We start from the raw sequence: 27493 nt of genomic DNA, 5'->3' as shown, positions 1-27493 counted from the left end.
AACACTGAATCCAAGTGCAGAATATCGTAGCTTGTAACTTTTGTATTGAAAAGGTTCAAAAGTCACTGGCCCTTGAAGACTTTTCTTTTTTTAAAAAAAAGCCCTGTTTCTCACAAGAAATTGTTGCCACATTATCTGCTTCAGTACAGAAGCCAGAGGGTCAGATACTTTAGCTTCTGCAGTAAGAAAAATCTGTAGTGTCTCTGCTTTCAACAAATTGCCTTTCAAGAAACTGGCAGCTGCTGAGAAAACTATATATCAAGAGAGGCAGGAAAATCGGGAGGAAAGGTTGCATTCAGGCTGCCATAACTGGGCTTCATAAATCCCAATGACTTCTAAGTGCCAGCAAAGAATTCGAGTTTGCTGCACCTCTTCGCTGGCATGTGATGATTATCTGAATTTTTGCAAACTCAATACAGTAATCCTAAAAGCCTGTATCAAAAACCTAAAAATTGCCATGAGCCAGGTTTCATCTCCCAATATGTATGCACATATACGGCTATGTATGCATCAAGTCTTTCAAGTCGTCTTGACTTGTGGCAACTGATTGGATGAGTCGCTGGAGTTTAAAATCATCTTGGCAAGGCTTTAGGAGGTGATTTGCCATTTTTGCATCCTAGGGGCTAAGAAAGAGAGATTGTCTCAGAAATAATCTTGCAGGCTTTGCACCGAAGACAGGAATGGAACTCAGTTTTCCAGTCTTTAGTCCACTGCTTTTAGCCACTAAACTGAACTGGTTTCTGCAATGAATTGAATAGCAGACTTTTGTCTTTAATAGCTCTGTTAAAATTTAAACCACAGTGAGTTTTTAATACGCAATTTTAGGCAATTCAATAGTTATTCTATTTACTAGATCTACCTAAACTGCAAAAAAAGAGTTTTTTTAAAACAGACATGTAATTTAGTTTTCATATCTTTGAGTATTCATCCTAATTTTATCCATCTATCTACCTAAACTTGCCTTTTTTTGGTAGCATGCATCCTCAAGATTATATATGCGACCCCAAATCCATTGCAAATTATGTTGCTAAAACTGAAAAGGGAATATTACCAAACACATGAGTTATAATCCTATTAATTGAGCTCTGGGGAATCCAAAGCATGATACCATGGTCTTTCTAGACTGAAAGATGCTAATGCAGTTGAGCTTAGTTAAGATAAATTTAGTTTTATTCCCTGTACTTTTTATTAGTTGTATGTTCAGCAATGTTTGGGGTGCAATCAGAAGCATACTTCTGAGAAACCATACATAGCCATTTGTCTTTTCAGTTCTCAAGATAGAAACAGCGTAGTACTTCAAATCCCATCAGACATAACCAGTATGGCTGATATTGGAGACTGTTAAGAGTTTCATTTAATCCTCATATGGAATATTGCTTGCTACTTACTGCTGTTCTGCATTGAATAAAAAACAGAATTTAAAAATACTGCTTTCAAATACTGAAGTGATTTTGCTTTACTTTGTTGATTTCCTGCCCTTAGTTGACAGTTATTACTATTATTTTAACAGGAATATCTCAATAGCATTTTGCAGCATGCTAAAGATTTTAAAGAATACCATCGGTCAGTGGCTGGGAAAATTCAGAAGCTTTCCAAAGCTGTGGCTACTTGGCATGCCAACACAGAACGGGAACAGAAGAAAGAAACAGAGAGGATTGAAAAAGAACGAATGAGAAGGCTGATGGTAAGATGTGATGTAACTACATGGAGACTGGCAAAATTTAGTTCTTGTTTTGGGGATCAGAGGAGAAGCTTAAAGGAAAAATTATATTAACCCTGTTCCTTTTAGAATTCCTTAAAATATTCAATCAAAATTACAGGAGCTAAGGAGATGATACACCTGGATTTAGAGCAGGGTTGCCAAACTGGCGGTCCGCAGGCAGGATGTGTCATGCACAGGGTATGTCCACCCCAGCTCTGAAGGGGGGAAATGTCGTGAAATGTCATATGATGGCAACATAACACTGCGAGTTTGACACCCATGATTTAGAGGCAAGTTAATTTTTGCAGAAGATGGCCTCAAAAAAAATAAAATGAACATACATGCAGCAGTTCATGACAGTTCAATATGCCCTATGTTTTAAAAATTCTGGCAATAAAAATGTATTTTGCTGCCTTCCAGTTATCAAAGAAAGATTCAAGGTAGTGTACCCCAAGGACAGCTTTGCTAGTGGGATCCTATGTCTCCCCAACACACTTCCGTATTTTATGTTGGATTACAGGAAGAAAATAAATGGGGAAATGTTTATTATATAGTTATCTGAACCTGGTTCCCAGACATGTTAAAATGATAATCTGATATTTTATATATTTCATTTTTAGAGATTGATTGTTGCTCAGTAGACATTCTTATCATACCATAGCCTTTCTTTCAAATTCTTCAAACTCTTATTATTTTCCTTCCCTTTCAGATGTATTTGAATCATATTAAAAATTAAATATTTCAGCTATTTGCTATTTTTAGGCATGTTTTGAAAATGAGTAGTATATCAAAACAGTAGTTTGATCACGGTAAACTTTTGGAATGTCATAGTTACCAGTGACATGTGTTTAATTGAATTTTCAATCCAAATCAAGATTTTCTGAGAGTGTTTAGTGTAAACTCCACATAGTGAGGGGAAAGTAGTACATTGATAGTTTCACCTGGTATGTTTATTCTCCCCTGCACTGTTCGGAGAGTCCAATGTGGGTTGTTCTTCAGCCTCATTGGCAGGGACTGAGTTAAAAATTAACATAATTATGTCCCGCCCCCCTCTACCTCCTCAGGTTCAGTCTTAAAAACTCAGTCATAGTGTAGGGACTATGAGTTTTCTTCTCACAGTATGTGAGATATATAGGATGTTTACTAACAATAATTTTTTCTCCTTTTTTTCCCTTTCTCTATAGGAGGAAGACCTGGATCTCGAGAACCACTGCCCTCCGGGGTATTGTTCTCCGTCTCTTCAATCCCTGAGAGGCCACTGCTCTCCGGAGTATTGCCTTGCTGAAAGGGATCGCTGGATTGGGGTCCCTGACGCCCGCGATCAGACCCCCCCCCCCAACCACTCTTCCAGCGCAACGAGTCTCCGAGTATCGGTTCTTACCGATCAGAGGAGCAATCAGTACACAGAATTTCCCCATGGGGGGAAATCAGCTGTAAGGCGATCCCAGCAGCTCCCAGACAGCGTTCCTGCCGATCGGCAATGGAAAAAGAAAAAAAGATCAGCTGTTCGGAGGCCCTTTGCAGCCACCTTGTTCCCGATCGCTCAGAGGAGCAGAGATCGAAGGAATTGAAGGGGGGGGGTGCAGAAGATGATTGCCGAGCTGCCCGAAGTTGCGCCCGCCATTTTGGCGCAGGGCCAAAGCCTCTGAGGCCCCTCCGGCCGTTTGAGAAGCAGAGCTTTTCCCGCCTGATGTCACGGCCGCCATCTTGTTTGCTAAGGGGTCAGAGTGACTAGGCTCTTTTCAGCCTATCCCAGGGCCGCCATCTTGCTTCAGGGCGTTGCCAGGACAACGAAGCTATTATGGGCTTCTACCTAGTATCCAGCCAATCACGAGCAGGAAAAACAGATGACATGTTATTTAGGGGACACCAGCTTCCCTAGTCCACCATTTTACTTGCTTTTAAGCAGTAACCTCGTGTTTTTGGCTCGGTGTTGTTACAAACATGTCTCAATCCAGTCCCAGCGCTCCTGTGCCCTCCTCCTCCAAGAATAAAAGTAAGGACAAGGGGCCCAGCTCAAAATCTAAGGGGAAAAGCTCTCAGTCCTCCAATGCACTAAAGGAGGCTGAGAAGAAAATAAAGGCCCTCGAGGCCCAGCTGGACAAAGCAAAACCAAGACAAGGGCCTAGCCCCTCAGCCATGGTTATTCCACCCGTTTATCAAAGCCCGCTGGGTCCTCCTCCCCTGTCATCGGCCACCTTCGAGGGGCCTCCCTTTCAAAGCGCTGGGGGTCTTTCACCAGACCGCCCATTAAGTGCCCCCCCACCATCTGAGGGATTTCAGAGATCAGAATGGAGCAGGCCTGCCTCTCAACCTCCAGCAGCTACAGCCACATTCACGCCCACAGCAGCAGGGCTCAGGGGCTCTACAGATAACTGGCAAGCCATGTCTCCCTCGGTACAAGACATGATTGCTTCAGCTTATGCACAGGGCATAGCAATTGGGGCCCAACAACAACATCAATCCCCACTGCCACCTCGCCCCAGCAGGCAGGATATCTGGTCAGCTCCTGCACCTGCACCTTCCCTGCATGACTCTTTTCAGGAGGAGCAAGAGTTCAGAGAGGCCTTTTCAGACCCAGAGAATGAGCTGTCGGGGGATGAAGCCACCTTACCAGAACAGCCTGTATTAGCAGGCTTATTCAAGGCACCCCTTTTCAGGGTTCTCCTAAACAAGGCCAGAACCACACTAACTTTGACCAGTGCCCAAAAGACGGCTGACCAGGATGTGGGCACATTACCCGCTTCCAGACTCATTAATGAGCCTCAAAGGGACTCAGAAACTATCCCTGCAGTGCCCATATTTGCAGAAAACATAAAGAGGCCCTGGCAGCAACCAGCAGCAGCTCTGGGTCCCTCAGCTCTGGACAAGAAGCTTTACTCCTTCGATCCAGAAATAGAGGATTTGCTCCAATACCCGGCTGTGGATACCCCGGTTACCTCGCTAATTTCCAATGCCCTGGTTCCATCGGAGATGGCGGATGGTTTGCGGCCCGATGATAGGAAGGCCGAGAACCTGATCCGGAGAATGCACCAGCTATGTGCCTGGTCCTTGAGAGCTGCTATGGCAGCCTCCTTCTTCAACCGGGCCTCAATCCTTTGGCTTCGAGACATCCTCCCCAGGTTGGGCGCGGAGGACGCTCGCCTTCGCCAAGACATTAATAAATTGATCGCCTCCACGGAGTTCTCCGCCGATGCCACCTTGGCTGCTTCTAGGTTTTCATCCAGGGCGATGGCTACCAACCTTTCCACTCGACGCCTAATATGGCTCCGCTCTTGGCAAGCGGACGCCAAATCGAAATGGCGTCTTGCAACCGCGCCCTACCAAGGGACCACACTTTTTGGAGAATCACTAGATAAAGTCTTGATCGAGGATAAAGACAAGAAAAAGGTGCTGCCAAGGTCGGCGAGGAGGCAAGACAGGCGGGCGGCCCCATACTACAGAAGGCAGCCCTTTCGAGCGGACACGGCCGCGCCTGCGGCCTCAAACACCAGGCCATATGGACAGAGCTCCTACACGCAGCCATCCTTCAGGTCCGACAGAACAGGTTATGGAGACAGGAACCGACAGTTCCAACAGCCCCGCAGATCCTTTCGGGGCGGGAACAGAGGAGGGTACCGAAAACAAAAATGACTTACCCATCCAGGTACCCATCGGTGGACGCCTGCAGTCCTTCTCAGGCTCTTGGGCGGCTATTTCCACCGACATTTGGGCGCTAGATACCGTGAAAAATGGTCTGCGCATCAACTTCCTACAGACTCCTCCGGACAGATTCCTACAATGCCCGTCGCTATCTCAACCAAGATGTTCCCTGATTGCCAGGGAAGTACAACACCTGTTGGACATTGGGGCAATAGAACCGGTGCCAGTACATCAACAAGGACAGGGGTTCTACTCTATCGTGTTCTTGGTCCCCAAGACGTCCGGCGGCTACCGCCTGATTCTCAACCTCAAGCAGCTGAACATCTATGTTCGCTACCAACGTTTCAAGATGCATTCCTTACAGTCAATCCTGGCATCCATCCGACACCACGACTGGATGACCTCCATCGACCTCAAAGAGGCGTACCTGCACGTACCAGTTCATCCACATCATCGACGTTTCCTCCGCTTTTGTATACAGGACCATCATTTCCAGTACAGGGCAATGCCCTTCGGACTTTCATCGGCCCCCAGAGCTTTCACCAAGCTTCTGGATGTACTGACAGCCGACCTGAGAACCAGATCCATTCGTCTCATGGCCTATCTGGACGACGTAATCATCTTGTCCAGCAGCCCTCAACAGGCCAGACTAGATCTACAACGGACAATACGTTCTCTAGAGACCTGTGGTTTCACGATCAACTATGTGAAAAGCCACCTGAATCCAACCAAACAGCTCTTACATTTGGGAACTCTGATAGACTCTGCAGCCGGAATCGTTTACCTGTCATCAGAGAGGCAGCAGAGGGTGAGGACGCTGATAGCTTCTATTCAGCACCGCACCAGGGTCCCCTTGGCCCTTCTATCCCAGCTGCTAGGAGTCTTCATCTCCTGCATCAGCATCGTCCCATGGGCGCGGCTGCATGCCCGCCCGCTTCAATGGCTCCTCCTCCCCTTCCAAAGAGCACGCATGAGCCACTCCAAACACCAGGTACGTCTCACGTTACCCGTCCGTCACTCTCTGCCCTGGTGGACGTCCCAAGCGCTGACCAGAGGCTCTCCCTTCCTACACCATCGGGAGGTGACGATCACTACAGATGCGAGCCTCTCCGGCTGGGGAGCACATTGCGGCTCCAGAGTGGCCCAGGGTCTCTGGACAGCAGACGACCTGAGGGACCCCAATATCAACTTACTAGAACTAAGGGCAGTCTTCAAGGCACTCCACTCCTTCAAAGACCGGGTAGAGGGACAGCATGTCCTCGTCATGACGGACAACGTAGCAACAAGGGCCCATATAAATCATCAGGGAGGTACGAGGTCGGGCCGTTTGATGGAGGAGGCTCACTCCCTGATGTCTTGGGCGGAAACACACCTGGTCTCGATCCAAGCAGAACACATCTCAGGATCAGACAACACCCAGGCGGATTGGTTGAGCCGCACAACCATCGACCCGGGGGAATGGTCATTGAACCCGGAGGTTTTCCAGGACATTATACACCGTTATGGGGAACCGGTAGTGGACCTGTTCGCGACCCACCTCAACAACCAAGTGGTCCGATTCTACTCCCGGTTCCCGTGCCCGGGAGCCGACCGTATCAATGCGCTCCTCTCCCCATGGCCAAGGGGTCTACTCTACGCCTTCCCTCCGACTTGCCTTCTACCCAGGGTAGTCTCCAAGATACTCTCGGAGCAGGCGGAGGTGATTCTCGTCGCCCCCTTTTGGCCCAGACGACCATGGTTCGCGGACTTGATGGACCTCTCAACCTCCCCGCCATGGAGGATCCCATACCACAGACTCTCCCTCACCCAGGGGTCGTTGGTGCACCCAGAGCCTCAGTGGTGGAGGCTTGCCGTGTGGAGATTGAGGGGGACCGCTTGAGGGCGGAATCCCTGTCGGAAAAGGTCATCCATACCATCCAATCGGCTCGACGCCCGTCAACGACTCGCATTTACCAAGCGACATGGGCAGCGTTTTGTAGATTCTGCAGAGCTCGAGAGATCCCCCCTCGCTCAGCCTCCATCTTACATCTATTAGACTTCCTACAGAAGGGGCTGGACGAAGGGCTGACCCCAAACACCCTTCGCAGGCAGGTGGCAGCTATCGCCACGGTCTTAAGACCAGACCCCCTTCGACCGATTTCCCATCATCCATGGGTTAAAGACTTTCTCCGAGGAGCCTCGAATCTTTCTCCTCCAGTTATCCATCACTTCCCATCCTGGGATTTGACTTTGGTCTTACAGGCCCTTACAGGACCTCCTTTTGAACCACTGAGAGAAATCACGCTTCGCCTTCTATCAATCAAAGTAGCGTTCTTAGTGGCCATCACATCTGCTCGCAGGGTGTCGGAACTCGCGGCATTGTCAGTCCGGCCGGACCTTTGCGTGTTCCACCCAGATCGGGTTACTCTTCGGTTAGATCCCAGCTTTCTGCCGAAGGTCAACACAAGATTTCATAGATCCCAGGACATAATATTACCGGACTTCTGTACCCACGGTTCACACCCGTCAGTCTTACGCTGGCACAAAGTGGACGTCCGTAGAGCTCTAAAGATTTACATTCGACGGACCAGCTCTTTCAGGAAATCAGAAGCATTATTCGTTTCCTTCTTCCCAGGATCCATGGGCAACAAGGTGTCCTCTAAAACTATCAGCCGATGGATCCGGTCCTGCATTATGGAGGCATACAGGACACGTGGGACACCTTTGCCAAGGACAATCACGGCTCACTCTACCAGAAGTGCAGCCACCACTGCCGCCTGGAACACACAGGCGTCAATCGATGACATCTGTCGGGCCGCAACCTGGGCGGCCCCCCACGACTTTCATCAGACACTACCGTATAGACTCATTCGCTTCATCGGAAGCGGCATTCGGTCGCAGAGTGCTGCAACGGGTTTGTGTTCAGACACCCCTGGTCCAGCCTATCCCGCCCTAGTTGGTTTGCTTGGGTATATCCCACATTGGACTCTCCGAACAGTGCAGGGGAGAAGGACCGTTGAACTTACCTGAACGGTCTTCTCGCTGCACTGTGAGGAGAGTCCAAACCCTCCCGGCTTCTTGGCCCAGGGGTTCAGTTCGTTACCAGTTTAACTTCTTAGTTAATAAAATTGGTTTGTTTACACTATTCCTTCGTTTTTCTTGACTGAACCTGAGGAGGTAGAGGGGGGCGGGACATAATTATGTTAATTTTTAACTCAGTCCCTGCCAATGAGGCTGAAGAACAACCCACATTGGACTCTCCTCACAGTGCAGCGAGAAGACCGTTCAGGTAAGTTCAACGGTCCTTCTCTCCAAATATTATTGAACTTCAAATCCCAAATTACTACTAGGAATTGTGGAAGATGAAGTTCATAAACATAGAAACATAGAAGTCTGACGGCAGAAAAAGACCTCCTGGTCCATCTAGTCTGCCCTTATACTATTTTCTGTATTTTATCTTAGGATGGATATATGTTTATCCCAGGCATGTTTAAATTCAGTTACTGTGGATTTATCTACCACGTCTGCTGGAAGTTTGTTCCAAGGATCTACTACTCTTTCAGTAAAATAATATTTTCTCATGTTGCTTTTGATCTTTCCCCCAACTAACTTCAGATTGTGTCCCCTAAACATTTGGATGCCCTCATATTACCCATTTCTTCTCTAAAAAACGGTAGAAAACAAATGTCTTTCTAGACTCTCCACTGGTGCTTTGAGAATCATCACCAGAAAGCTACCACAATGTTGTATGTCTTAAATAACAATAAAGTGATCAGTTGATACCCCTAGATTAGAAAGTACAGTAGTACCTCTACCTAAGAACGCATCTACTTAAGAACTTTTCTAGATAACAACTGGGTGTTCAAGATTTTTTTTGCCGCTTCTTAAGAACCATTTTCTACTTAAGAACCCAAGCCTGGAAAAAATGCCATTCCCCCTGAGTTTCTCTCTCTGGCGCAGTATATGGGAGGCAGCCTTACGTTGGGTGTATGGGAGGTGCATGGTCTTCCTCGCCATCTCAGAGTCCCTCTTTTTTTTTTTTTAAAAAGCCTTAATGTTTTGGATTTTTTGATTCCCCTCCCCTCCCCTTCTTCCTTCGGCAGCGACTGTCCTCCTCCTCTTCTTCCTCCTCCTCCCACCCATGTTCTGAGGTTTATTTCTTTCCTAATGGGTTTGCACACATTATTTGCTTTTACATTGATTCCTATGGGAAAAATTGCGTCTACTTACAAACTTTTCTACTTAAGAACCTGATCACGGAACGAATTAAGTTCTTAAGTAGAGGCACCACTGTATAGTCTAATTTGTAATTGATTTCTAATTGCATTTATCACAACCATTGAAACCATTGAGGTCCAACCTTTTGGCTTGCCTGGGCCTCTTTGAAGGGAAAAGACTTGTCTTGGACCATATATAAATTATATAATTAATGTATGTAAATAACAAACTTACCCTTTGAACTGTTTAATGGGGATCAGGCCGTAAGCTTTGACATTACCTGAATTTTCATTTGTTCATGCCACTAGGCTGAAGACGAAGAAGGCTACCGCAAACTCATTGATCAGAAAAAAGACAGACGTCTGGCCTATCTGCTGCAGCAAACTGATGAATACGTGGCCAACCTGACAAATTTGGTGTGGGAACACAAGCAAGCACAAGCTGCCAAAGAAAAAAAGAAGAAGAGAAGAAGAAAGAAGGCACGTAGAGAGTTCAGTTGTTACCAAAAGCCTTTTAAAGAAATCTTATGCTTTCTTCCAAGGCATTTTCATAGGTTTTCTCAGTCCTTTTCATGTACCTAGGCCAGTGTTTCTCAACCCCAGCAGTTTGATGTGTGTCAACCTAGTACAGGTAATCCTCATCTTGCAATCGCAATTGACCGCAAAAATGTAGGTTACCAAGTGAGAAACTTGTGACGTGAATTTTGCTGCATTTTACGACTTTATCTTAACATTCGTTAAGTGAATCACTGCAGTTGTTAAGTTAGCAACACAGTTGTTAAGTGAATCTGGTTTCCCCACTGACTTTTGCTTGCTTGTCAGCAAGTTGCAAAAGGCAATGACACGATCGTGGGAAAGTGCAAACAGCATAAATATGAGTCAGCTGTCAAGCATCCGAATGTAAATCCTGTGACCGTGGCGATGCTGTAACAGTCATAAGTGTAAAAAAATTGGTCATAAATCACTTTTTTCAGTGTCGTCGTAACTTTAAACAGTCACTAAGTGAACTGTTGTAAGTTGAGGACTATCTGCAGGCTGGGGAATTCTGGGAGTTGAGGTCTGCACGTCTTAATGTTGCTGTGGTTGAAAAATATAGACACAGAGAAAGAAAAGGACACTCAAGGGAGATATGTACCCTATACTTTCCAAACAGTCTTCTGAAAATAGTGGTAAAATAGTCAAAACCTGAGATTATGTTGTTGAATCCAAATTAGAGGGCTTTGCTTTTATCTTCTTGGTAGATTTTTGGAGTCTCCCACTGCTAAATGCTGGTTTTTATATCCTTGTTCCTTGGGGAAGGGACCTTAATAAGCTGGGCAATTCTAACGGCAGGGGGAAAAAATGGAAATTAAATGACCTACATTTTGGTATATTGTACACGCTCATGTTTTGTTGAAACCTGACCCTGGCTCGTTTTAGAAATCACATATTTATAAATGGGCTCCTTGAAAGGAAGCATTTTACTAAGTTTTAAATACCTAAAATGGATTAATAGGCAAAAATGACTTCTTTTTAAATTAGCCCTTATCCTTTCGTATTATACACATTGATTTTTCTTTAATAAAAGGAGATGCAAAGTATACTTAACATTCTTTAGGGCAGTACTTCTCAATTATTTTCTGGTATGCCTCCCCCAGGAAGAGGTAAATATTTCGCTCCCCAGCCCCAACTCCACCGGGACAATTGTTTGCAATATTCAGCAAGTTTTCGCTGAAAAACCTCGAACGGCTTATCAGCATGTTTTAGTGACAACTTAATTTAATTTATTGGGCTTCATGCTATCCGCTGCCAACATTTTTAGACACATTAAACATCCCGGTCTTTCCTCATCTCCCACTGTAGTCCCAGTGAAGCCAAGCACTACATACGCTTTGTCATATTTTCTCGTCTTAGCTTTTGGGAGACTTATATTTGTCTCATTATCTCTTGTCTCTTTCCTCTTTTCTTTTCATTCCTATTAAATCTTTTTCCATGGTGTCTCTTAAGGGTTTGTTATCTGCTCTTCATATCACCTGCTCTGTGCTGTGTGCTATTGTTTGGTGCAAAAAACCTCTACTTCCTGCAGCAAAAAAAAGCAAGTTCCCCACTATTTCAGAAGCACTGCTTTAGGTGACATATAATTGATTGAACTCAAGATCATTAAACGTTAACACTTACTGTCTAATAACTAATGAAATGTTTTTTTCAGGAGAAATCACTCTTGCTAATTAGAAATATATTTAGGAATATCTGTGATAAGGAACTTGATAATATGAAGTGTTCTAACTCATTGATACGCAAATCTAACATGATGCCTAAAACATAATCCTTATTATGCGTGGGTAATTGACAGATTCCCAGGCTAACACTGGTGGGAACTTAATAATTTAGGTCCCAATCAAGATAAACTATAGTGGAAGAATTATAAGCAATTCAAAGCAGGTTGTTTCTTTTTGTAAAATTACATGTCCTGATCTGATAAACTTTTAAAGAATTGTAAATGTGCTATATAGCCTTCCTGTTACAAATATTTCCTCATCTAGTTGATTTCACATTTTCATTGCTATTTCTGCCTCAAAGGCTTAATGGTCTTCCATTGCAATTTTATATGCTTGGGCATTATTCATATGCAGGATAATACATGGCTGCTTTGTGCTTAACACCAGTAGTCTGCATGTGAAGTGCCGTTTAAACTCTCAGTTCTGAGCATCTCTTTAACAGAGCTAATTAAGAAGAGGAGGTGTGACATTACAGGCCCTTTTTAATATATAGAAGGCCCCCTCTTAGTTGTTGAGGCTGCTTGCTGTTAAAATAAGCTTTTAGGCAATGTTAGAACTATCTGCTTTCTGCACCTGCCTGCCACCAGGATTTGCTTGGCGTTGGCATACTGCCAGGTTTTGTGTAAATACTTTTCTATATTTTGTACCACTACCAGGAAAAGAAGAAAACAAGGTAAATAAAAACCAGAACAGGGTTTTAGCATCTTTCAGATGTCTACAGTTCTCTAAGGACTTTGATGCAGCACAGGTGCCCACAACTCTCCTATTTGCCTGTCATTGCTCAACTAGAAACATAGAAACCTGACGGCAGAAAAAGACCTCATGGTCCATCTAGTCTACCCTTATACTATTTCCTGTATTTTATCTTACAATGGATATATGTTTATCCCAGGCATGTTTAAATTCAGTTACTGTGGATTTATCAACCACGTCTGCTGGAAGTTTGTTCCAAGGATCTACTACTCTTTCAGTGAAATAATATTTTGTCACGTTGCTTTTGATCTTTCCCCCAACTAACTTCAGATTGTGTCCCCAACTAATCTACAACTAACTAATATTGCAACCTTTGCTGCCCCTACCAACTTCTTGATGGGGTCTGTTTTGGTGAGGTCCAGCAGTTCATAGGCTTCTCTCCATACCAGAAGGTGCTCCTGAGCAGGATCTCTGGTTAGAAATTTGCAAGAAGAAGCAAAATGCTTGTTCAGGTATTTGCCTGAATGCAGGAAGAGCTCAGTGGGTAGAAACAGCGGGATGGAAACACACTTTCTTCTTGTTTCAAACCTCCATACCTTTTGGAGGCATGATTGAAATGGAGTTTCTACTCAGATTCGCCAAGCTAGTACCAGAAATTGGCATCCCCCTACAAAGAAGCTCATCACCTCATCACCTCGAGGTTCGGCTACTGTAATGCTCTCTACATGGGGCTACCTTTGAAAAGTGTTCGGAAACTTCAGATTGTGCAGAATGCAGCTGTGAGAGCAGTCATGGGCTTACCTAGGTATGCCCATGTTTCACCATCACTCCGCAGTCTGCATTGGCTGCCGATCAGTTTCCGGTCACAATTCAAAGTGTTGGTTATGACCTTTAAAGCCCTTCATGGCATTGGACCAGAATATCTCCGAGACCGCCTCCTGCCGCACGAATCCCAGCGACCGATTAGGTCCCACAGAGTGGGCCTTCTCCGGGTCCCGTCAACTAAACAGTGTCGGTTGGCGGGCCCCAGGGGAAGAGCCTTCTCTGTGGCGGCACCGGCCCTCTGGAACCAATTCCCCCCGGAGATTAGAACTGCCCCTACTCTTCCTGCCTTCCGTAAACTCCTTAAAACCCACCTTTGCCGTCAGGCATGGGGGAACTGAAACATCTTCCCCTGGGCATGTTTAATTTATGCATGGTATGCTTGTGTGTATGTCTGTTAGTATATGGGGTCTTTTTAAAATCTTTAATATTTTAAATTGTTAGATTATTTATGATTTGTTTCTACGTGTTGTGAGCCGCCCCGAGTCTTCGGAGAGGGGCAGCATACAAATCTAAGTAATAAATAAATAATAAATAAATAAATAAATAAGAGCCACAGTAGGCAGCACTGTCGTAATAGACAGCACTGTATTCCCCCAAAAGGGAAAATCTAGACAGCATACTAAAAACCAGAAACATTACCCTGCCAACAAAAGCGCCTATAGTCAAGACTATGTTTTTCCTGGATGCAATGTATGGCTGTGAAAGTTGGATCATAAGAAAGGCTGAGCACCAAAGAATTGAGGCCGATGAACTATGGTGCTGGAGAAGAGTCCCTTGGACTGCAAAGTGATCAAACTGATCAGCCCCAGAGGAAATCAACCCTGACTGCTCTTTAGAAGCCTAGATCCTGAAGATGAAACTCAAATACTTTGGCCACCTAATGAGAAGGAAGGACTCACTGGAGATGAGCCTAATGCTGGGAAAGTTTGAGGGCAAAAGAATTAGGGGACGACAGAGAATGAGGTGGTCCGATGGAGTCACTGAAGCAGTAGGCAGGAACTTAAATGGTCTCCAGAGGACAGGAAGGTCTTGAGGAACAGTGTGACTGCAGTGTGACTCTGAAAGGACCTGTCTGATTGCATAATATTCAGTCAAGCGTTGTGTGTTAACAACCAGATCCACATGCGTAGAGTTCAAACTTGCTACTTTATTTTTCTGTGACCATTTCACAGCAATCTACTCAGACTGGCATTTTTTCAGCTGGGAAAGACTAGATAAGGCTAAATTTTGGGGGGTAGGTGGGTGGGATGAAGTTAGACCTTGCCTTCTTCAATTTGTGTAGCAAAAGTCCAAGTTATCACCCGCTTGAGCCATCTTCTCAACTGGGGCATTTGCTTTCCACCATCACTTAAGAAAATCACAATTCAAATATTTTTAAACAGAACTTCTGCTGAAATATTAACTATCCATGTGTTTTTTATTTCAGAAGGTAGAAGACAACACAGAAGTAATGGGATCTGGACTTGGTCCTGATGGAGAAGTAAGAATTCTATTTTCTTCTGAGGAAAACTTTCAAATGAATCAGTCTTTTTTTACTATAATGCTAAACAAAATGTCACAATTTGAATTTCAATAAATTTGGGAGCAGTGTGGCAACAAGGTTAACACAAAGAACTATTTTCCACAGCATGAATTATAATTATTTTTAGAAAGCAATAATCCTGTTTATAAATTGTTATAAATTGTAATGAAGCTCTGTGTAACATCTTTTGTCAATAGTAGTAAAACCAATTATACAAAATAAGATCCTGAATTTTAAAAGTTCTTCAACAAAGGCACTTTAATCCATACAGTTCTACTTTGGCCTTGGAATCATTTTTTCATCTAACATGCTCTGTATTGGATTTTTAAGGGGAAATGAGAACTGAGAGAACTATCGGTAACTTCCCTTATATAGAAGCATCTTGTATATATACACTTTTACTGACTATGTCTAGGCTTGTATATTTATGCTGTATTTATTTTTAAATTGTGCGTGTTCTTGTTATCATTAGTTTTCCCCCTCATCATATTTAAAGGAGATTGTAAATTCAAGGTTAGAACGTAGAAAAAGATGGATGTAAATTAACATTAGCTTAATTGCATAGATGTTGCTCCTATTGATTGTAAATGATAGATGGAAGCGCAAGGTTACCGTTTATGTAGATGCAGCATAAATAAGGAAAACTTCAAAGAAAATCCTAGTGATTATGATTTCTTAATATATAATTTGGAGGTTACAGTTGTATAGGCTGAGAAATAATAATATTTCATATTAACATCTGTACAGTTGGCATCACTTCAAATTATATTTTGGAATCATTTACAAAATATTTTGCTTTTGCAACATGAAAAAACACAGTTTTAGCTTTGCCCTTCATCAGTAAATTGGATTATTACAGTCTAGCTAATCAGCCACATTTACATTAGTAGATTTACCGTATGCTTTCTTTTGTCATATGCAATGAGATGTCTTATAAATTGGTTTAATGCAGGACACTTTGTCCAACACATCTAATTGAAGTTTTTAATGAGTACACTTCTACTTAATGAGCTATCTCACTAATGAGCATGCTAGAATGCACTATAATAACCATAATATTTCTATGCTGATGTCTTATGCTAGAAATATGACATACATTATTATTTGAAACTTTTGCTCCAAGATTACTTAAAACGACTGAGATGCTTTTATAAGCCATTGAGATAATCTGATGTACAGTTATAGCTGTAAGTAATCCCACAAAGAGGCTTATTCCACAATACATGTCGTTGCATGTTTCCTTAGAAAGGTAGTCTCACTGAAATGAGTGAGACTAACTTAAAGGTCAGTATGTAAGCTCATAGTTTTGAATTGTGCCATCAGGTTAAGATAGACTCTTAGCAACTGCATAGATAAATTTTCTTCAACATGATCTTTTTTCAACTCAGTCTTTTATATCTCTCAATGCTGCATTCATATTGCTGTTGTTATTTGGTCTGTCCACCATGCTGCTGATCATCTTCTTTTTCCTTCCACTTATCCTAGCATTATTAACATTTTTAATGTTCCTAGCATTCTTTAAGGAAGCTTATTCTTTGCATAATGTTTCCAAAATATGACAGTTTGAGCCGGTTCATATTTTGAAACCATTGCTTCCAAAACAACATTTTCCCAAGGGAGAATTTTGGATTGATTTGTTCCACAATCCATTTGTTTGTTTTCCTGATATTCTCAAAAGTCTTCTCCAACACCGAAATTCAAAAGTGTCTTGCTTTCAAAATCCAACCCCCATTTCCATAGATTGTGCACAGAGAAAGCCTTACCAAATCCTAGCATATGGCTTTTAAAAAAATATTGTTAACATTGATAGTTCATCTTAAAAGGCAGAAGTGGTCTACTAGTTCTTGTCACTTCTCAGGTTGACTATTCTACAATTAACATTAATGTAGCCTTCCTTATTTTAAGGAAGACAACATGTAGTCTCATGTTTTTTCCTCTGTTCCAACTACCTGTTGACTTCTTTTTGCTAATTCTTTGACTTTCTCAATTATCTAGGATGTATCAGCAGTAGAGGTTCTTGGTCTTCTATCTTTTCTAAAACCAGCTTGAACATCTGGCATTCCCTTTTCTGAGCAAGATTGCATTAAATGATCCTAACAAGTACTTTGCTAACATGTGGAATAGATATTTTTTAATTTATTTATTATTTAGATTTGTATGCCGCCCCTCTCCGCGAACTCGATAATTTTATGCAATCACATCAATCTCCTTTCTTTGCTATTGATACCTCTTCTAATTTGTTGGCCATTGTCCATCTGTTGTCCAGACTTGCTGGCCTAGTTTGGTTACAACCTTCATTGATTCTTCTGTTGCTTGCAGTATTTCTGTAGATATTCCACCAGTTCTTGTAGCTTTCCAGCTTGGTGATTGCTTTAGTGCTAATTTCATCTTCTGCCATTAGACTAAATTCAGAATATCTTCCACAGTATCTTTAGATATTGACATCTGGTTACACTCAGTTTCCGTGTCTGCTTCCATCTGTTTGTTCTTCCTTGGATTGGTCACTATCCATTGGTGTCCAATTTAAGGTTGGAAGCTTCTTTAGACATCTTTTCTTTGTCTTTAGTCTATGTCCACATTATATTTCTCTACCAAAATTGTAATGCAGTTCCTTTGTCTCTTTTAACAGTTCTCTGAAATTCTTTATTAAGTTATTTCCCGAGATCTTTGTTTTTCTTGGCTTATCTTCTCTTCCTGGCAGTGTTCACCATCTGTTCTGATATCCAGTTTGATTTCTTCTGTTTCTCGGTATTTGGCAGTCTCTTTTCACATTCGTTCTTGACATCTTAAATTTCATCACTTGGCTCTCTGTAAATGTGGTTCAGGCCTTCACTGCAGTTCCCGATGTTGTTCTTGAAAATGAGGCATCTGTGGTCAAGCTCATGCCTTGGAAGCTAGTTGGCTTTGTTCTTCAGCTTTACTTTTGATTTGGAACTTTTACATGATCTGTTCCAGAGCCTATGATGATGGCAAAATGTAATGTATAATTCACTTTACTTCTTCATTTCTGTTTCCTAGGCTGAAGAGGCCAACTATGTTTTCCTCCTTACTATTGTATTTTAACTTTCTCATTATAATCTCCAAACTGCAAACTGTTTGCAGATCTTGCTTGCATATTCTGTCAATTTCAGATTGAACTTGACCATAAAACACCTGCACTTTTTTTCCTTTGTCTGCATCTGTGGTTCGGACTTAAACCTGAATAACTGTAATATTAAAGGATTAGCTATGAAAACTTACTGATGTTACTTGGTTTTGGCCTATCCAAGCACTTACATCCTTCCTGACTATGAAATTGCTTTTTAATTTTATTTTATTTTTGTCCTGAGGAGTAAATGGTATGATCTTCTGATTTAAAGTGTCAATTCCTATCCATGTCAGTTTGCAGATGTCCAAGATGTCAATGTGTAGTTTGTTCGTTTCATTTTTCATCTGCTGGAGCTTTCCCATCTTCACGCTTTCTATATTCCAAGTTCAAAGTGTAATTCCATTTGCAGCTTCAGATTTTCTTTTCTTTCATGGTAATAGCAGCAACTAGAAAGTGCAGAAGCTTTAATTTAGCCACATCCTAAACATTATTACAGATAGTTCTAGCAATTACAATCAAAACCCATGATGCTTGTAAAGCAGGTCACCACACAACTGGGGCGCTTTTTTATTTTGCAGTGATTGTTAAGTGAAACCAATGTTCACTGTGGGCCTGTGTTTTGCCAGAAACTATAAATCATGGTCACTGCACAGGCACTGCAAATGTGGACCCAAATGCGGGCACATGAATGCAAGGATGTCAGAACTTGGAAACTAGGTTTTAAATCTCTTTTAAGAGGCTTCTAAAAACTTTGAACTGTTGCTAAATGATCAGTCATGAATCAGGGATTGTCTGTAGTACTCTAAAAGGCCTTTAGCGATATCCAATTTGAGGGGCCCATAATCTGCCATTTATTAACATCACTCTCTTCTTCTAAGCGGTCCTTGATTTCTTGATGCCTCCTATAGTTCTTGATATAGAGGCCTGCTTCCTTTATTTCAACAGCTGGGATGAGTTCACACTGAGTTCATACTACTACTGGAAATATAACTCCTGGCATAGAAACATAGAAACATAGAAGACTGACGGCAGAAAAAGACCTCATGGTCCATCTAGTCTGCCCTTATACTATTTCCTGTATTTTATCTTACAATGGATATATGTTTATCCCAGGCATGTTTAAATTCAGTTACTGTGGATTTACCAACCACGTCTGCTGGAAGTTTGTTCCAAGGATCTACTACTCTTTCAGTGAAATAATATTTTCTCACGTTGCTTTTGATCTTTCCCCCAACTAACTTCAGATTGTGTCCCCTTGTTCTTGTGTTCACTTTCCTATTAAAAACACTTCCCTCCTGAACCTTATTTAACCCTTTAACATATTTAAATGTTTCGATCATGTCCCCCCTTTTCCTTCTGTCCTCCAGACTATACAGCTTGAGTTCATTAAGTCTTTCCTGATACGTTTTATGCTTAAGACCTTCCACCATTCTTGTAGCCCGTCTTTGGACCCGTTCAATTTTGTCAATATCTTTTTGTAGGTGAGGTCTCCAGAACTGAACACAGTATTCCAAATGTGGTCTCACCAGCGCTCTATATAAGGGGATCACAATCTCCCTCTTCCTGCTTGTTATACCTCTAGCTATGCAGCCAAGCATCCTACTTGCTTTTCCTACTGCCCGACCACACTGCTCACCCATTTTGAGATTGTCAGAAATCACTACCCCTAAATCCTTCTCTTCTGAAGTTTTTGCTAACACAGAACTGCCAATGCAATACTCAGATTGAGGATTCCTTTTCCCCATCCAGTCCTGATGCTCTTTGCTCATCTCTTCCAGGAATACTCCCTTCCACAACGAGGCAGCAAAGTAGTTCTTAGTGTCCTAACCTTTAAACTTACCCTATTAAACCAATCTCCTTTATCATTAAGCATCGGAGACATTCAAAGTTATGATACTATTTCCACCGAAATATAAGCGGTTTAATTTCTTTATCTATCTGTGTTACTGTGTGACAAGGCATACTTTCTCCCTCATCAAGCTACATACTTTATGAAAATTCAGGGTTGCACACTGGGTGCCTCCAGTCAGGTTGCATTACGTGATAACATCAATTATACAAGGTTTGATTTGAAAAGGAATAAGTTTCAAGTCTTTTTTGAGTAGGCACATTTTTGTCCTCTTCAATCCTTCCTAATTTTGGGTTCTCAGTGTGAGGCTAAATACATAAATGGTGCAATAGTAAGAATTTGCTAGTTTGAATTTACTAGAATCTATTTTCACCCTTTGTCTCAGAGAATCCTATTCTCTATACAAATTCAGATATATGCTTCTCCTTAATATTTAGCTCATAGACGAGAGCAGTCAGATGAGCGATCTCCCGGTCAAGGTAACTCATACAGAAACGGGCAAAGTTCTCCTTGGACCAGAAGCTCCTAAAGCAAGTCAATTAGATGCTTGGCTAGAAATGCACCCAGGGTAAGTATAATCAGTTTGCCTCCTAATGTGTAACCCAATAGGTTTGCATTGTAGTCATGCAGCCTAAGTATTTGCAGATTTTTTATTTTAATTTACACATATGTAAATGGTTCTAAACCCTATCCACATTAGCATTGTTTTTTGTGTTTGGTTACAGTTTGCTCAAAAATTCACAGCTTTTGTTATCTGCAATGTGCTTTAATATGCAGCTTTACTATTATATGTTTATTAAAATCTATTTATATCTAAATTTGGCGGGACCGAGGAGAAGAGCCTTCTCTGTGGCAGCCCCGACCCTCTGGAACCAGCTCCCCCCAGATATCAGAATTGCCCCCACCCTCCTTGCCTTTCGCAAGCTCCTTAAAACCCACCTCTGTTGTCAGGCATGGGGGAATTGAAATTTCCCTTCCCCCTAGGCTTATAGAATTTATACATGGTATGCTTGTATGTATGAGTGGTTCTTTAAATTGGGGTTTTTTAGATTGTTTTTAATATTAGATTTGTTTACATTGTCTTTTTATATTGTTGTTAGCCGCCCCGAGTCTACGGAGAGGGGCGGCATACAAATCTAATAAATAAATAAATAAATGCACAAGCTTCTATGGATCTTTCTTAAATATTTACTTATGGAAGGGTGCATTTTTCTGAGACAGTCAGCTGAGAGCACATTTTTGAACAGAACATGATGGGTGTAAATAAACTTTGCCCATTGTGATTAGTTTATTTATTTATTTCTTATGTATTAATTAGATTTATATGCCGCCCCTCTCTGGGGACTCGTTGTGGATCAATAATTTTAACACCAGGGGCCAATCGCTTTCCTCTGAAAGTCAGTGAATGATTACTCCCATAATTGATTTCTTTGATATCTGTAATGTTATTTTTGTACTTCTCTGAAATGCTTTTTTCTTAGACATATTTTTAAAGGGTTGCTATTTTGGAGGAGTTTCCTTACTCATACTATTTCACCTGCTTCTTCCTGACCAGCTATGAAGTGGCTCCTAGGTCAGACAGTGAAGAGGAAAGTGGCTCAGAATATGAAGAAGATGTAAGTGGACGCTCTCTTGATGTTGCTCTTTATCTAGAAGGCTATTTTTTTGAGAGTAAAATTTTTTGAGAGTAAAAATAATTGGCCAATCACACTTGGCCAATAATAATTGTATTCCATTCCATTCTATTCTATTATATTCTAAAACACTGACATTAACATCCCCTAAATTCTGCTGAAGGTTTTGCCTAGCCTAGTAATGAAATATTCAGAAACCAATCCACAAGCTCAGATAGCAAACCTTCACCCTCATCCTACACCCGAGCTACAGATATTCGCCACTATCGCAAACAAAGCACAATTCTTCTGGAAAGGGGCTGTTCTATAGGGAACTTAGTAGTTGGAAGTTATCCAAATTGATGGTGTCCACGCTCAGTTGATTTAGGCGTCATATTGTTTCTTTGGTTTTATGAATGATCAGGTTGGTTTGTTTATTTTATTATTGTGTGTTATATATTATTTTAATTTACTGTTTTAATTTGCCATGAGGTTGTATATTTTAGAGCAGGAATAGAAATTCCAATAAATAAAGAAACAAAAAACCTAATTAAAATAAAATCCACCATCCATCATCCAGTCTCCCAGTTTCCTTGTATCATAACAATAATAAGCCATAATAATACTAATTTGTGTTACTTTTCTTGTCTAAATAAAATGTTTCAATTGTGTCGTAAATTACAGTACTATAACCTAATTAACTAAGTGGAAAAATAGCTAGTTATAAATCTTTAAGCAATGATGGATGCTAGATCTCTGTTTGATTACTGATGGTTGTTAATCACAGTAAGTAATGGGGGTTAAGTTTTAAAGAAATTTGCAGTTTGTCAAAATGGATATAGATTGTTAATTTTTAATATAACTGGTAATACGTCTTCTTGGATACTTTTTCCTTCATACAGCTTGTCTGAAAACTATTATATTTTAATCAGTTTCTCATTATGGTTTAAGAAAAGAAAAGGTAGTGTCTGAGGGACTTGGGGTGGGCGGGCTTTCTTGATTCTGTTTTGTGAAAGCAGCCAGCGATGTATTGGTAATTTTTAAAACTGCTATTAAAACTACTGCCAGTAATAGCTAAGGAAGTAGATATGCATTGCTATAGAACAGTGATGGCGAACCTTTTTCTCCTCGGGTGCCGAAAGAGCATGTGTGCCTGTGCAAGTGCCCACACCCATAATTCAATGCCTGGGGAAGACAAAAACAGCTTCCCCCAGCCCTCCCAGAGGCCCTCTGGAGCTCGGAAATGGCCTGTTTCCCAACTTCTGGTGGGCCCAGTAGGCTCATGTTTCACCCTCCCCACGCTCCAAAGCTTCCCTGGAGCGAGGAGAGGTTAAAAACACCCACTCCCATCCCTCAGAGCCTCTTTGGAAGCCAGAAACGCCCTCCCAGAGCTTCTGTGTGAGCCAAAAATTAGCTGGTCAGCACACACATGCACGTTGGAGTTGAGCTAGGGCAGCGGCTTGCGTGCCAGCAGATATGGCCCTGCGTGCCACCTCTGGCACCCGTGCCATAGGTTTGCCATGACTGTTATAGAGCAAAACAAGGGAAAGTGCTTTGATGTTTTATTAAATCTGCAAACTTTATTTACTGTACTTTTTTTTTTTGCTTTTGCTTTGGAATCTCAAGGTCCCAGTCTTATATTTGCTGATGCTTCCTGTCCATTACAGAAGTTTATGGTTCTAACCCAGCAGAATAATTTATTTTAGTAGTGGACTAAGGAGACAAGAAGAGCAATAGATGAGACCTATCCCACCCACAAGGCTCTGAATTCTTCCCAATTATAGTTAAAAGTTGAAAATGTTTAACTTACCTGAGGTATATATAGCAGAAAAAAGGTGTGAGAAACACCACACATGGAATACATGTCAGATATTCTGGTGTCATGCATAGTGATTTGGACTAATTCTGAGTTCTAGTCCTGCCTTTAGCATGAAAAACTCACTGGGTGACTTTGGGCCAGTCACTCTCTCTCTCTGTCCAATCTACTTCACAGGGAAATTGTTTTTACAATAGGAAGAGGAAAGAGTATTAGATATTAGATATGTTTGCCATTATTAATAAAAATAATGTACCAACTCCATATATTGAAATTTTAATTTCAAATTACAGTATTGTATTATTTTTCTTTTACAATGTTTACCAGCTATATTACACTATGAAAATTGCATTTTTCATTCCTTATTGTTTGTCAGTTTGCCTGTTTTCAGTTTGTTGTTTTTATCTTTTTTTAATGTATAATAACCAATAAAAATTATTTTTTTAAAAATAGTCAGAATATTAAAAAAAAACCATCCCACAAAACAGAATGTTCACCTCCACTGGTTATTTTAAAAACATCAGAAATTATATGTTGCAAATTTATTTATTCATAATGCAAAATTATAAAACCAATTTCCTATGATCAGGCTAAACTCTTATTTTTTAAAAACTAACAAAAGCTACTTCTCCATAAATCTCAGTGGGGCAGTTCCTTGTTTTACGAAGGAGAGGAAATTGGGGAGGGAAGCAAAACATAATGGAAAATTGTAGCTGGCCTTCGAGTTCTTGCTGATAAGCGTTTCATGTGGGATTGACTTCAAGGGTTGTTGGTTTTTTTCCCCCCTGCAGGAAGATGAAGATGAATCAAGTAGACAAGAAATAGATGAAAAGAAACATCTGGATCCCAACACTGAAGACGTTTCAGAAAGAGACGCTAAACAAATCATCGAGTGAGTAATTTGGGCGAGCAGAGACAGCAAAGCATTTGGCGTGCTCCCCTTTCTAGTTTGGATCTCTACGTTTTAAGAAATAAAAATAGCAAACAAGTCATCAATGTGGAATTAAAAACATCCCTTGCTTTATAGGACAGCCAAACAAGATGTGGATGATGAATACAGTATGCAGTACAGTGAAAGAGGATCTCAGTCTTACTATACAGTGGCTCACGCAATTGCGGAGAGAGTGGATAAGCAGTCTTCTCTTCTTATCAACGGCACCTTAAAACATTACCAGGCAAGCATACGAGCTGGAAATTGCTCCTACAGGAGCTTCATGCCAGGGACCCTTAAACTGTACCATAACGAGTCTCCTTGAAAAAGCTGGACTAGTTCAGATTTACCAAATAATTCTGTTTAGATATGGCACAATTCTTGAATTCTACCCTTGAATATTTTAGGACATGTAACACAATAAATAGCATGCCTCCCTTTCTCCATTGTCTGGTCCATATTTTGAAGCATACCAGATGCTGGCCCTTTCTCTACTGAATTGCCCAAAGAAGTCTCACCTTTGACTGATAGGAAGACTTCCTTTATATATATATATATATTAAAGTTTTATTAGGACAGGGTTTGAAAGACATTTTCCCTTTGACAGTTCCTTGGAAAGCTGATAAGAGCTTCAGTACCCATTCTTCGTAGAGCGATGATTGTATGAATTCATACTTCTGGACTAGTATCATGCCAAAATCATTTTGTGCATCAATATATATTGTATTTTAAGATGCACCTTTTCCTCCTAGAAGAGGCTGAAAATTTGGGTGAATCTTATACTCTGAATGTAACTTTTTCCAAATGTAGCTTCCCCCGCTCCCAGCCCTAACAAGGCGCTAATGATCTTCACAGCTCTTCCTGGTTTGCAGGGGTTTTTTTCATTGCTAATCATTGGAAAAATGTTTTTTCCCACCCTAAGGAGATGCTAATGAATCTTCCGGGCTCACAGTCTTTTTCATTGCTACTCCCTCTGAAGAATGTATTTTTCCAGCCCTTTGCAGGCTTTTTTTTCATTGCTAAGATTTTTTTAAGCCCCAACCAGGGGATAAAATAATGTGCTGAAGCTGACTGGGCTGCTGGCTAAGGATGCTAGCCAGATGAATACCTGGTAGGCAACCACCCCCACATTTTTCTCCCCCAAAACTATGGTGCATCTTATACTCCGAAAAATATGGTATATCATGTAAATTTCAGTCCAAGTATTATGCAAAGTATGTTATGGATCAGACTCAAGTTCCTCTTTCTTGGATATCCATAATCTTTGATTTGGTGCAGGTACAGCCTGCTATCCTTCCAAAGTAAATAAAATGAAGACCCAAATTGTTGAGAGCAATATGTTGACTGTGTAAACCAGTTAGATAGGGCTGTAAAGCACTGAAGTGCTACTGCTGTACAAGAAGCATAGCCATGATTGCTTATTCTATTGTAAAGTTGAATTAATAGAATCTTGCATGAAAATATTTCTTCCATCCTTTTCTTTTACTGTCTGGAAAACTAGGGAAGGTCCCTTCTGAAGTGCCTTCAACACCTCCTCTCCTGTGGGCTGGGAAATCTTTTCTCAGTTGTCCAGGTTGTCCTCCAGTTTCCCAAGGGTGTTCTTGTAAACAAACATTTTACATTGATACCAGTGTTAATCTTTGGTTTAGCTAATTACATTTTTAAATAATTGTTTTCATCTATTATTGTTGAAGCAGCAATTAATAAAGAATTACTATAGTTGCTCTGTCTGTCATAACTGTAATATCAAAAATATTGTAATTCAGAAAACTGCTTTACCAAGTAAAAGCACTGCTCCATTAGACTGATATTATCAAGACTGATTATGAAAATGTTGTCTGGGATTTTCAGGGAATGAATGGGAACACGCTATACAATTGCATGATGGCGTTCTCTTCATATTCACTTTGGTAAATACAATCTATCCCGGTTGCTAAATTGCTCCAACTCCGTTTTGTTATGTTTTCAAAGATATAGGGTCCATCTGTCCGTCCATTACCCTGGGGGGAGAATCATTGACCCCCTCAGAGAAGGTTCGCAACTTGGGCGTCCTCCTCGATCCACAGCTGACATTAGAGAAACATCTTTCAGCTGTGGCGAGGGGGACGTTTGCCCAGGTTCGCCTTGTGCACCAGTTGCGACCCTACTTGGACCGGGAGTCACTGCTCACAGTCACTCATGCCCTCATCACCTCGAGGCTTGACTACTGTAACGCTCTCTACATGGGGCTACCTTTGAAAAATGTTCGGAAACGTCAGATCGTGCAGAATGCAGCTGCGAGAGCAATCATGGGCTTTCCCAAATATGCCCATGTTACACCAACACTCCGCAGTCTGCATTGGTTGCCGATCAGTTTCCGGTCACAATTCAAAGTGTTGGTTATGACCTATAAAGCCCTTCATGGCACCGGACCAGATTACCTCAGGGACCGCCTTCTGCTGCATGAATCCCAGCGACCAGTTAGGTCCCACAGAGTGGATCTTCTCCGGGTCCCGTCAACTAAGCAATGTCGCCTGGCAGGACCCAGGGGAAGAGCCTTCTCTGTGGCGGCCCCAGCCCTCTGGAACCAACTCCCCCCAGAGATTAGAACGGCCCCCACCCTCCTTGCCTTTCGTAAACAACTTAAAACCCACCTCTGCCACCAGGCATGGGGGAATTGAGATCCTCTTTCCCCCTAGGCCTTTACAATTCTATGCATGGTATGTATGTATGTATGTTTGGTTTTTATATTAATTGATTTTTAATCATCAATACCAAATTACTATTGTACACTGTTTTATTGTCGCTGTTAACCGCCCCGAGTCTCTGGAGAGGGGCGGCATACAAATCCAATAAATAAATAAATAAATAAATAAATAAAATAAAGTTTAGCACAGACCCTCAGATTGTGATGGGCAATCACAATCTGAATTGAATCTATACAATAAAATAGACCGATAGGATATATAAAAAGGTGCACCACCTAAATCCTACAGGCTCCCAGGTGGCCTTATAATTCTTTGATCGAGCTTTTCCAAAAATTGCATTTTTTAGTCAGATGGTTGAGAAAAATTATGAAATGCATGAGGTATGATTGCACGTATAGCATTTCAGTTAATTTTCATTAAATGTAAATGAATCAAATAGATAATAAATCACATTTTGGGGTTTTCTTTAATATCTCATTATCTAATGGTCAGACTGGATATGGCATTTTTATCTACCAATTGAGTTCTACCCAATGACCTGGGATATCATCATCATCATCATTATTATTATTTGGATTGTCCCCTTTTGGAGGAGGGAAGCTTCTAGCACACTATCCACATACCAAGTGCAGCTCTTGATTGAAAATTGCTTAGCTCTTCTGGGAAACATG

At 41.5% G+C, this 27493-nt stretch overlaps 1 protein-coding gene across 8 annotated transcripts in view; it reads left to right on the top strand.

Moving 5' to 3' along the window:
- The window catches only part of SMARCA2 (SWI/SNF related BAF chromatin remodeling complex subunit ATPase 2), a 159716-nt gene that overhangs the window by 69954 nt on the left and 62269 nt on the right, over positions 1-27493 (top strand). For all 8 annotated transcript variants that reach the window (XM_070742619.1, XM_070742620.1, XM_070742621.1 and 5 more), the window contains 7 exons: positions 1511-1684; positions 9850-10020; positions 14743-14796; positions 20213-20343; positions 21331-21391; positions 23996-24096; positions 24232-24379. In XM_070742619.1, the coding sequence (XP_070598720.1) occupies positions 1511-1684; positions 9850-10020; positions 14743-14796; positions 20213-20343; positions 21331-21391; positions 23996-24096; positions 24232-24379 (840 nt within the window). The remainder of the gene's footprint in view (positions 1-1510; positions 1685-9849; positions 10021-14742; positions 14797-20212; positions 20344-21330; positions 21392-23995; positions 24097-24231; positions 24380-27493) is intronic.

Source organism: Erythrolamprus reginae, chromosome 2 (genome assembly GCF_031021105.1).
Source record: "Erythrolamprus reginae isolate rEryReg1 chromosome 2, rEryReg1.hap1, whole genome shotgun sequence".
NCBI classification, from domain to species: Eukaryota; Metazoa; Chordata; class Lepidosauria; order Squamata; family Dipsadidae; genus Erythrolamprus; species Erythrolamprus reginae.
Note: the sequence above shows the minus strand (reverse complement) of the source record. Positions and strands in the feature narration are given on the sequence as shown.